General features: G+C 38.7%; 1 protein-coding gene across 9 annotated transcripts in view; it reads left to right on the forward strand.

Annotated features, from left to right (window-relative positions):
- Positions 1-12,110, forward strand: part of kirrel3b (kirre like nephrin family adhesion molecule 3b) — a 196,964-nt gene that overhangs the window by 153,874 nt on the left and 30,980 nt on the right. For all 9 annotated transcript variants that reach the window (XM_036150046.1, XM_036150047.1, XM_036150049.1 and 6 more), the window contains exon 7: positions 7,965-8,070. In XM_036150046.1, coding sequence (XP_036005939.1) covers positions 7,965-8,070 — 106 coding nt within the window. The remainder of the gene's footprint in view (positions 1-7,964; positions 8,071-12,110) is intronic.

The raw sequence follows: 12,110 nt of genomic DNA on the forward strand, positions 1-12,110 counted from the left end.
GACTGACCTCTCAGTAATCTGTTGGTGTGTGACAAACCAGAAACCTGTGTCAGTTATATTTTTCATGTCTTTTGAGTTTTATTAATGTGACTAACGATGTATATAGGGATTTCTGCGATGAACAGTAAAAGAAACTTGAACACTGAACTGTTGCACAGCAAACTTTAGGGGAGTAACGACACCTCACAAGATAAGACAATACACAATATTAGGTTCACCACAGTAAGACAAACATTATTTTTAGCAAGATTTTTCTGAAAGCTAACAATCTATATTTACCATATGGTAGTTCTGTCCAAAATTAACCAAATTGATATATAAAATTTTCATTCAGGCCTACATTAATAGCAGATGTTTGTTTTTTTTTTTTTTTTTGTTTTTTTTTACTAACAATGAGAATCTCTAAAACAGGTGCCAGCTTTAGCAATGTTAGCAGCTAATGGTTAGTATTTTCAGACTGCTTACATAATTAGCAATTCTGCCGCAAATACTTTGACATGATTGTTAAAAAATCATAATAGAGAACAGAGAAAACTGAACAACTTGAAAAATATGGCCCAAAATGAACATAAAGGTATCTACGCAGTACTTGGCCAGATTCAATTAAAAATTCTGCACTTCTAGAGGCTCCAGGTACACAGCAAAAAGCGCTAAAAAATTGGATTTTGCACAATAACTCCACTTCAGGGTTCCCAAAGAGCTGTTATTGATTACATTTGGTTAGGAAATTAAAGATAAAACTATATGAAGCAATTCATATTGGCATGTAAAGTAAAAAAAAAAAAAAAGATAAAATAAAAAATGAATTCTCTGTTCATGTTTTTAGTAGTTGGTGCTCTTGTTCTATAATAAACAATAGCCAGACTAATGGCAGCCTTTTTTAAACCTATGATATCCAAACAGATAATTGGTCCCTCTGGGCTGAAAAGGTAGACCTGGTTTACTTGTTTTATAGCTTTATAGATTGTTTTATAGATAGGCGTAGTGTAAAGTAGTCAGTTTACAGCTTGTATAACACTGTTAAATCGCAATCTCATCAAATGACTCATAATGCATATAAATGCCAACATGTACTAAAGAAGAACATGATCCCAACATGATATGAACCAAAAAAACACACCTCCAAGACATCTATTTCTGTCCTAAAAACAACTGAGGTCTAAGGGTGCTCTAGTAAACTCCATGCCAATGTAAGTTAAGGCAGTGTCGGAAAGCAATGGTGACCACACAAAATATTGACATTTGGGCACAATTTGGACATTTTCACATAGGTTTGTATTCACTTTTGTTGCCAGAGATTTAGACATTAATGGCTGTAAGTTGATTTATTTTGAGAAAACAGCAATATCCCACTCATTTACAAGTTGTACACTAAGTACTTTATCTTGCAACATAGAGTCAAATCTTCAGTGCCCCATGAAAATGCATAATACAATTACAAAATGTGAGGGGTAAGTTCACTTCTGTGAAATATTGTATATTCTGGTTTGCATATTTGTCTAAATCTAAGCTGGCCCTGAAGCAAAAAAGCATTGAAAGTGCTAAGTAGTTTTGATTTTGAACTTCAGTTGTACAAACGCAATCCAGATTCCCTAAACTCTGTAGTCCTTTTATGCCAAGTGCTGATAGCAAGCTGCAATATAAATGTTAATCTTAGTGTTGTTTAGGGCTAGCGGTTAGAATGACATTTCTTACAACTGCAATTGTGATTGTGTCAGTGTTATTTGTTAGGACAAGTAGTCTTTGTCTTTTCAACTTTGTCAACAGCTCAAAATCTACTACTTGTCTTCCTTCAAAATAAGATTCTGAAACAAAAATACATGTTGTGAAGTTTAAAGCAGTTACCTTTATTTCCAAGGCTTATAATTATACATTAAATCATGACAGAATTTATGCGAAAATATCACACAATAAGATGTCATTCCACCCCTAGTTGTAACAAGAAATGTAATCTGACAGAGTAGAGAACTCAACTGGTGAACTGAGCAACGGGGGCAAGTTGTTCGCCCTGGGATAGAAACAACTGACATGGAGAACATTAGAGGAGGAAGTGTGGATGAGATGTCATTCATTTTAAGGTACACATCATTTCCTGTCCACAAGCCGACTCACACAGAATTAAACGCTTGCAGATGTTTCCCTGACACTCTGTGACTGAGCACTGTATTGAGCATGAACAGCTAAAATTGATATTGATGCTTTCATCTCGTTCTTACCATGGCAGCAAATGAGTAAATTTCCTGAAATTATATTGCATGCCCCAAAATATGTTGACAATCTCCCTCTGAGCTTCTACATTTCCAGCATAACGACGTATACTTTCTGTGCAGGAGCAGGCCCAACTTTTAGGCAGTTAATTGAACATACATTTGTCTGAGACTCATGTATGTACCATCTCAGTGACACAATACCTACACACAAAAAAGTTTTTTTTGTAAACTTTCCAATCTTTCTATTCTTCACAAACTCTTATATTCAGCTCATCTCTGTGCTTAGCTGTCCTTTTCCCTCTCTCCCTCATTCCAAATGAGTGTAATCTAAACACGGCTCTGCATGATGCTCTACAGCTTAAACCTGTCTAAAACTCAGTGCCTTCAACAGTATTTTCTTTTTTATCATCACTTTAATGCTTTTGGTTTACATCCACCTCAGCATTTTCCCTCCCACCAAAGTTCATACAGCGTTATCAGGATGAGGTTTAGACAAATTAGCATCTAAATACAGTATGTGCTGCCGATGTTAACGAAATGAGAAGGATTTAGAGCCGGCAGAGGTGATTCAGAACCCTGGATAGACTGCTGACTTCAGTTGTCCACACCATTCTATTAGCAGACTGTAATTATTTGATAGCACATGGGGTAGCTACCCCGTGATGCTGTTTTTCTCAGGAAGCATGTCTTGACGTGCATGCTGCCGTTTGTACTTGAATCAGTAAACTTTCCCACAGCGAATACAGTACGTACCACTGCAGGAGAACTGTTTTGGATGCCAGCTTCATGTCTCGCTAATTCCCACTCATGGCATGGTTTGAAATACTCCTCAATTATTTTCTAGTGCAGTTGCATATCCGCGGAGCATTGCCCCACATAGAAGTGCGCTTTGAAATGTGTAGTGGGAAATGAATGCACCCGGGACGGGCAAAGCCAAGGTTTTTCCGTATGTTTGCATTGCAAACAAGCTGAGCCATGTGGGGGGAAAATGAATGCCATTTGTTGGGACTAATTAATAAAGAACATGCACATGTGCAATTGGTGAGGATTTGTTTTTGGTAGCTTGTTCAGCTACACGCTCTCCTTGCTTAATCAAGCAAATAATGCCAAATTCATCTGAAACAGCATCTGTGAGTGAGAGGGAAGGAATACAAGGTTATAGAGGCAGGAAAAGATTATTGCACTTCTTAGAAAACTTTCCGTTTATGAACATATTTTCGCACATATGTACTTCAAGTAATTTGGCCCAACATCTGTGACCATTTAACTACATTTGGTGTTCTTAATATCTTATGAATGATCAATGTATTGTACCTAAGGTTGTCCGTCAACCTGTTCTGCACTGAAGTATTCCCCTCAGCCAGCCGTATGATAGCATACCCATATTGTCAACAATGCAATCCTCAGTCGAAGCATCCTTCAGAGGAATCCAAACTGGTTTGAGGCTAGTCCTGCTGGAGAACAGCTGCCAGCAATGACCCAGAGAGACAGGAAGCTGAGCTTTAAGAAAGGGGGGAGGGGGAATTTATGCTGGCACAATCCCCGTCAACAGAGAAGTCGGAGGATTGTTCCAAAAACACCATCTGGTCTCCACTTTGAACTAACCGATCAAAAGCTGTCGGCCAACTGTAACAACACCCTTCCCAATTTCTCCTGTTGTTTTCACTGAAGCTCTGATCGGTTCTGCCATACCTGTTTCCTCCATTTCTCCATTCCACACATTCTACTGGTCAGTTAATTCAATTCAGTTCAATTTTATTTATACAGTATAACGCCAATACATGATACATATCGTAAGGAACTTTCCGAAGTCAAAGCCAATCAGATCATACAGATTGGTCAAAAGGTTTCTGATCTAAGAAAACCCAATAGATTGCATCAAGTCTTGACAAGCAGCATTCACTTCTCATGAAAGAGCGTAGAGCCACAGGGACAGTCGTCTGCATTGTTGATGGATTTGCAGCAATACCTCATACTGAGCATGCATGAAGCGACAGTGGAGAAGAAAACTCCCCTTTAACAGGGAGGAAAAACCTCCAGCAGAACCAGGCTCAGTGTGAACGGTCATCTGCCTCTACCGACTGGGAGTTAGAGAAGACAGAGCAGAGACACAAAAGCACAGAAGCACACATTGATCCAGGAATCCTTTCTACGTTATATGGCAATAGCGGATGATCTGTCTCCCCTGGATGATGTCACAGCTATCAGAACGCCACACCAAGTGTACCCTGGCCTGGCTACTAGTTACAATACTACTAGTAAGTAGTATTGAGCATTGGTCGGCCATGGTTTTGCCTCAGATGCCTCACTCATCGAATTGTCGCATTTACGCGTCAAAGTATTTACTTTGTTAAAACAAGTGTCAATCATTGCATGAAGGTCAAAAGGTGAGGAAGGGTTTTTATTCTTTCTGATTCAAACATGGTGACATTTCTGACACATTTCTGACAGTTGTTGTTCCCAGTGTTACCATTTAAAATGACTCCAAGAGATAAAACTATCAACAAATTAAATATAACATGACATTATGTCCTGCTGAGAGGGACTGGGGAGTTTTATGTTTTCTTTCAAAAGGGAGGGTCATTTTCAGGCATTTCAAAAGAGCATTGATTTTGTGTTCAGATTGACAGTAATGAGCATTCGTGTCTTTAGAAGTCTCTTGGCAGCAAGAAGAAGGATGTTATGATTAAAAAGTCCCTTATAAGGAAGAGTTTAAGTGCACATGACCTCTGAATTAACTTCTGCATTGCTTAGTCTATTATCACAGATGCTACTTTTAGATCTTCCCCTGCCTTTTGATGTTTGTCTCGCTTTCTCTGTGCGCTCCCAGATTCCCTCAGCTTTTCTTTTTTCATTGCCACCTCCACTGCTGCCACACCTGTCAGTTTACCCCTTAGGTTGCTTTTACCCACATTTCCTTTCACAGATTTAACCACCCACAATGCTTTAAACCGCCTACTGAGTGGATAACACTACTGCTCCAGGCTAGGATGAGTTTCCGGTTTTATTATGATGCATATCTATGTCTCCCCCCCCCAACCCCCCTCCATATTCGCACAAGCATGCAAATACACAGGCACACACAGTTGGCTGCTCAGTACCTAGGGATACTTGCTTGTTGAGTTAGCCTACAGTCTTTCTGGGTTTTTGCAGTGTTTTTGTTTTTCTTTACTGGCCTGGGGAGACCTGGCACAGGTGGAGCTTGTGGAATTCAAGGTGGTAAAGTGTTTTGTTTTCTTTTGTTTTTTGGGGAGGGGGGCAGTTGTGCTGGAGGAGAATACTTCGTCTGGGTGGATGTAGCGTGTAAGTGGGGAAGGAGTGTGGCACCTGGACCAACTCCTCTCTGGGGGTTCTGTGGCAGCTGAGCCAGCCTTGAGCATCTGCACAGCTACAGGGCAATAAGCAGTTTTCCGACACTTGGTGCCGACACATACACATGCTCACAGATTCCATCATCATAGCCATACACTGAGTTGTTTAGCGCCATTAAAGCATGTTTGTTTGATTTTCTTTTGTTTCTGACTCGGCGGATATCTGTTCTCACTGCTGTGTCCTTCATCCACATCCAAACACAGTTCCTCGTTGTAACTTGCGTGTAGCTGAACACAGAGCAGGTCTTCTTTTGAAACAGATGGCTAGCTTCAAACCCAGAGCCGGTTTCCCCTTGTGACTGGTTTATTGTCCAGGGTAACTTACCAGTTTGCTACCACAAGGCAAAACAGGACAAATATATAAAAGATGTAAAAAAAAAACAAGCTCCCATGTGAGTCAGAGTGTCAAACAAATATTTTTTTTTTTTTTTTTTTTTTTTGTTATCTGTGGCAAACTTACAGTAAAAACAAATTTTGACACTTTCCAATACATTTTCCATTAACAGTAAAGCACTTACGGCACTAATTGCTCGACCAGCTGCTAATTATGATATACCTTGCTGTGTTTGCCGCTCTGACAAAATACACCTACATTGCTTTTAAAAAGTCTGACAAATAGCTTTACCTGTAAAAAAATATATTAATTAATCCTCCGAGTTTGTGAGGTAAATAGCTTTGTTTGCTTCACGTGGGACAGGGTTGATATGGAAATGAAGCTGTATCTTCAAAAAGAATCCCACCTTTGTCAATTAGGATAAATTAAGTTGTTTATTGAATTTGCATAATCTGAGTGTGTGCGATGTTCAGAACTATCATAATTGTACTGCACCGCTGAGGTTGCTCATTGTTTTAATTGCTGTGGATTTTGCCGTCGACTATTTTCTGCTTGCAAATTCTTGTTCAGTGAAATCCATTATCAGTTTAGGGTTTCATTTTACTTGCTTATATACAGACAGAGAGAAAGTTGGGAATATGTGACAACAGAAACATAAGGATAAATGTCCAACTTGCAAAGAAAAAAAAACCTCAAGGTTGTTCACCAACATGAGCATAAACAAATGTGGGCTGCAGGGATATTAAAACTAAGACATGTAATTATTCAGGGATAATCCTGCCACATCTGAGTTAACTTGTAAAGGCTGCTTGAAACACTGCCACGGTGTACTTTAAGATTATGACAATACCAGTATTAGTGCTATGAATATTATATTGTTTCTCAAAGATAAAGTTTTGTGTGTGGTAAAGGCACTTAAGGCCGGTTCACGCGGCAGGATTTTAAAATAGTCCGCAGATTTTCAACGCCTGAGAGACACCACATGTAATGATGAAAAAAAATCCTAGATAAAACATGTTTGCTCATACAGTGTGTGGCGTCCGTTCAGACGGCGAGCTCAACACACCGCATACGAACAGATTTCGCTTAAGATCATTTAGATCTTCAGACGAGAAATCTTGCGAAACCCCTCAAGGTAAAACTTGAGTTCAGAGTTAATAAACATGGTGGACCAGGAAGAATAATGGCAATAGTTTGTGGATTCATTTTAACAAAGAAAAAACATAACAAAAAGAAAAGACATCGGTTAAAGAAGTGGAGACAATGCCGATATCGGTACAAGACCATCCAACATGTTTAATATCCCCATTTGAGGTCAGAGCGGTCCCGAACATTAGACCGAGTGGACCTGATCGCTCTTAACACACTACACACACCAGGAATATCTCTTAAGATTATGTTAAGAGACACAGCGGCAATCGCCGCCTCTTGGAAGGGGGAGATCGGGGAAAAAAACCCGGATAAAAATCCTGCTGTGTGAACCAGCCTTTGGAAGATTGCCATGTCACAACTAAGAATGTCCTTATTAAGATTTATTATCTCAAAAATGCAACTGGTTTGAGATTAAGCAGGCCAAATATCAGGATGATGGCAGGAAGCCTTCAACAACTTTAAGGACACAGAGCTACTCACAAAAGGAGAATTGTCAAAAGTGCAAGAGAAAATGTGCACAATGCTTGTCACCAATTCGTAATTTGGTTACTATTATGAATTAAAACTGTTTTATTGATTATTCAAAGGGGTGTAAATGTATAATATTGTGATTGGTTTTGTCTATAGTTTTGTAAGCCATGCACTCTAATATGTGATGTGAGCTTTCTTAAATTGACAAAGCAAACTGAGGCCGTCTGGTTTGCTGGGGCTGTCCCTGAACAATAGTCACAGACAGTCCAGCAGCAACAGGTCTGCAGTTGAGCTTTATCGGATAGTTAAATACAGATCCTTAAAAAGTGCCTCAATATCTTTCTAGTTCTTACAGTTCACTGCACAGTGCTATGGGAGGATACCAGTTGTGTAATTACTTATCTTTGTTCCTTTCTGTTTTTATAGATCTCCCACTTGTCAATCTCTCGGTGGAACCTCAGCCCGTTTTGGAGGGCAACCTTGTGAAATTCCACTGCTCCGCAAAGGCCAACCCTCCCGTTTCGCTCTACAGGTGAGACTAGAGCGAGCCGTGACTTCAATGCCCACACATAAGTCATCCACAAAGCTTTAAGGATGAGGAGAAATGTAGTTAATGAGAAATTTTCTGATCGATGGTGCCAGATTTAACACTCAATATTGATGGCATTAATCATTGTCAGACACGTTATACTACCATTGCACCATTACTTCACCTCATACCTGGTACAAGAGGACACAAAACAATGAAACACTGCTGAAAAATCTAATGGAAATATATTACAGAAAAACCATTTGGGAAACCGTGTCATGTTTCACTGGGCTGCAGAAAAGTAATGCAGAGCTTTGCTGCACAACTATGTGCTTTATGATCATAGCATCTCCCTTGAACTTTAAATGTCCATGAGTGTGTCAGAAGAAAGATGAAAATCTAATCTGCGTGACATCTAAGGAAGATGTCAAAACTGGTGTTTTTTGTTTGTTTTTTCTCCCTGAAATTGAGACAGCACCTGCCCCAGCAATCTGCTGGGTTTGTGCAACAATGATGGGCGATTCTATGTTTCTTTTTATTTAATTTCATTATATGCACTTGTTTTACAAATGGGAATTTTGCAATAGCTGATTTTACCCATTGTAAGAAAATAGTGTCTTCACCCACACAATATTACAAAAGTATGGAAATAAGATTCATTTGGAAGTGAAAATAGGTAATTATTAAATAACAAACAGCAGGAAATGCAGAAGGAAAAGTGTGGACCTTGAGTCAAGCTTTTGTATCTTATCGTGTGTTAATTTCACTTACTTAACTTGCAGAAGAGCTCTATCTTACTTAATAAATGCCAGTTTTACTTAGCGATATTATTAAGAAAGAAGCGAGCAGAACAAGAAGGTTCTTCTCTTATCCAAAAAAAGCACAGACTTGACTGCTAATGACAAGTCATTTGAATTGATTCAGGATTACTCTTCAGGACATAAGTGGAACACATCTATTCTTATTCTAAGACTTAAATGTTTCAAGAGCTTTAAGAACAAAGTTTACTTCTGAAGGTTGTTGGAAACTATATTTTTTTCAGTTCCTTCGAAAAGCATGAAATATAAATACAAAGTCAATATGCAAATAATTCTTATAGTTTGTGATGAATGCTCGTTATGTGGTCTCTTCACTGAGCTGTTGTAAATGGCTTGTACTTGTATAGCACTTTAACTAGTCTGACAACCCCAACGTGTTTGGTATTATAAGGTGTCTGAGAAAAAGGTACTTTTTCTATTGGCAGATAATCTTATTTATGTGCTCAAATAAAGGACAAATAGAACAATTTCAAGAAAATGTTCCTTCATTTTAGATCCCTTTGTGCAGTGTTGAATATCTTCCAACAGTCAGTCTTATAGCAGCTCTGGAGAAGCCTATGACTGAAGACACTATGTTGTTGCGCAACAGTTTGATGAAAAGGAGGCTCAGGGTTGTCCATAATGTTTTTAATTTTCTGAAGAATACTTCATAAAATCACATCCGTCCATCCATGCATACAAACAAGCATACGCAATGGTATCTTGTTCAACCTTGTCTACCTGTTTGTTGTTGAACCTGTTCTTATTAACTTCTTTGATTGTGATGAAGCAAGAAAATGCACCTCAATTGTTCTTACAAGCCCTGTATAGCACCTGTGCACGAGGAGTGCTAAAGTTGTTTGTCAAGAAATGGTTGTCTGTGTTGGAGGTGTTTAAATCTGAGCAGAAAAATAAATGGAGTCAAATCAATAGCAAAGGCAATTGGCCAGGTTCTGAATCTTGTAATAGTACTGGGAAATGAAATGGGCGTACAATACACTCACATGTGGCAAAACAGAGATGTTGCTTTTTTCTTTATAGATCATGCACTTTGGGGGAAAAAAGAAAGGAAAAGAGGGAAAAGGGCAGAGAGATTGTGGAAAACAAGGTTTGTGTTAGACTATGTCTGTGCACAGCACAGACAGATCATCTTTTTCACTTGCAGAGGGATTTTGCCTCCATTGTTATGAGACTGGATCAATGCTAGAATCAGACCTCTCCACGGGGTATCAAGATCTTCGACTTTATGACAGCTGACATATTCTTTCAGTATAAAAATCTACAGAATAAAAGAATTTGCTGAAGGTTAAAGCAAAAAGGGGTTGAAAACACCTTTTTACCATTCTATAACACATCCATCTACTTGTTATAGTGGTAGTTCACTATAGGAGTGCATTTGTTCAAGTGAAACTATTAACCTTTGCTAATTTAAGGTTTTATCCTTCACCAGATGTTCATGGTCATCTGTTTAACATGATTTACATTTTATACAAGTACAGATAACCTCTTTCTGCACCATTTCCATGCGCAACAGAGTAGACAAGAAATTTTAAGCCTCTACAATACTTGCCTATGAGGCTTTACTTATGTGGAGGCCCGCACAGCGTCTCCCTTTGAGAGCAAAATCACCATGAAGTGCAGAAAGCTGGTCAAGCCGTGTGGGACCATTATTCAGTGCTAATACACTCTGTCTTCCACAGATCAGATAGAGCCCAAAGACAGAGTAGTCCTTAGACGGATGGCCTCTTTTCCGTTCCCCAGAGAGTCATCTATTCCCTATATGCACTGCATCGCCGTGCCATCTTCCAGTCCAATAGACACTTAAGACACACACCCAAGATAGTGCCGGGTAATAGTCAAAAGCATACCACCTCCAGCTGCCTGTGACCCCTTGTGACTGCAACAGCATTTTAATAAAACTGTGTTCGAGCAGGAGAGTAAAAAGAAATCTTTCAAAAGAAAGGATAAAAAAGAAGTGCAGGTGCGTGGGTTGGAAGCGTAGAACAGCTGTCATATGAGTCGATACATCCCATCTGCTGATCTGTGCGTGAACTGGTGATCATGACCTGTAGCGAGAAAGGGACTTAATTGATCAGGAATACCAATAATAGGAGCATTATTCTAGTTGTGGTCAGCATGTGACTTCTGTCTGGTGAACAAACTCTTAGCAGCCTTTACAGCCCTTTTATTGACAGACAAGATACCTTGTATGGCGAACCGTTACATGTGTTTACAAAGCTAGTCAGCATCTACTTTGGTGCTTTCTAATGGTTGTATACTAAGATACTGTTTCACATATTTTCTAACAAGCTTTGATGAAATTTGATTCAAAATCCAAAATACTTAAACTATGCAAACTAAAACAGACGTTTTAACATAGTTGATGAATGCTCGATTCTATTTGTAAAGATGCAAAAAGTGAGCATTTTGAATATTGTGTTTAACATTTGATCCCCTAAGAATTGGGTAAGTATAAAAAGGCAATATATGGACACATTAGACTCAAACTAGAATATCCCATATTGATTCCAGATTATTTATAAACCAGTTTATGGTTTGTGCTTCTGTTCTATAAAATGGAAAATATTTGTTTTCCATAAAATGTTGCTTAGAAGTTTTTTATTCATAAACCAAAGATCATGCCTTGTAAGCTGGCTGTATTGTTGTACCATTAATGGTTTCTCTTTCCTTGTTTCCCACTTTTACTGCACTAAAGTAAAAGTAAGCCACAAGATTTTGCTTTGCAAATCATGATGAAAACCTAAAGACTTGGGAAATGCAAATAGAATCAACTATATGGGAAAAGTGGCCAGCTTCCTGAAGAGAGACCATATTCCTGATTATTTTAATATCATCCCTACCTGTTGAGACTCGGGTCACACTTCAATAATTTCTTTTGTACTTTTATGAAATACTGGACTGCAATAGGTATCTGGAGACCTTGATTTAATTTCTTGTGAAATCATAAAAGTGCTTAGTCCTTTATGGCTCTGACAAAATGACTGGACGCTGTCACTGAGCCTGCATATTTTTTTAATATCATGGAGACAGAAGTCTTCAGTTTTAATATGCATGGAAGGTGGAGTAGAACCACACTGTGCTGTGCTTAACCATGTTGATAATAAGTGTGGGTCCTGATTTACTGTGTGCCTTGAAGCTGATGGCACAGATACCTGCCTAATTTAATTGCTAGTCTTTTATTGCCTTAATAACATTCAGTAAATGCTAAAGCTCCTCCTTCTCCAC

The sequence above is a fragment of the Fundulus heteroclitus genome, chromosome 18, assembly GCF_011125445.2.
Source record: "Fundulus heteroclitus isolate FHET01 chromosome 18, MU-UCD_Fhet_4.1, whole genome shotgun sequence".
NCBI classification, from domain to species: domain Eukaryota; kingdom Metazoa; phylum Chordata; class Actinopteri; order Cyprinodontiformes; family Fundulidae; genus Fundulus; species Fundulus heteroclitus.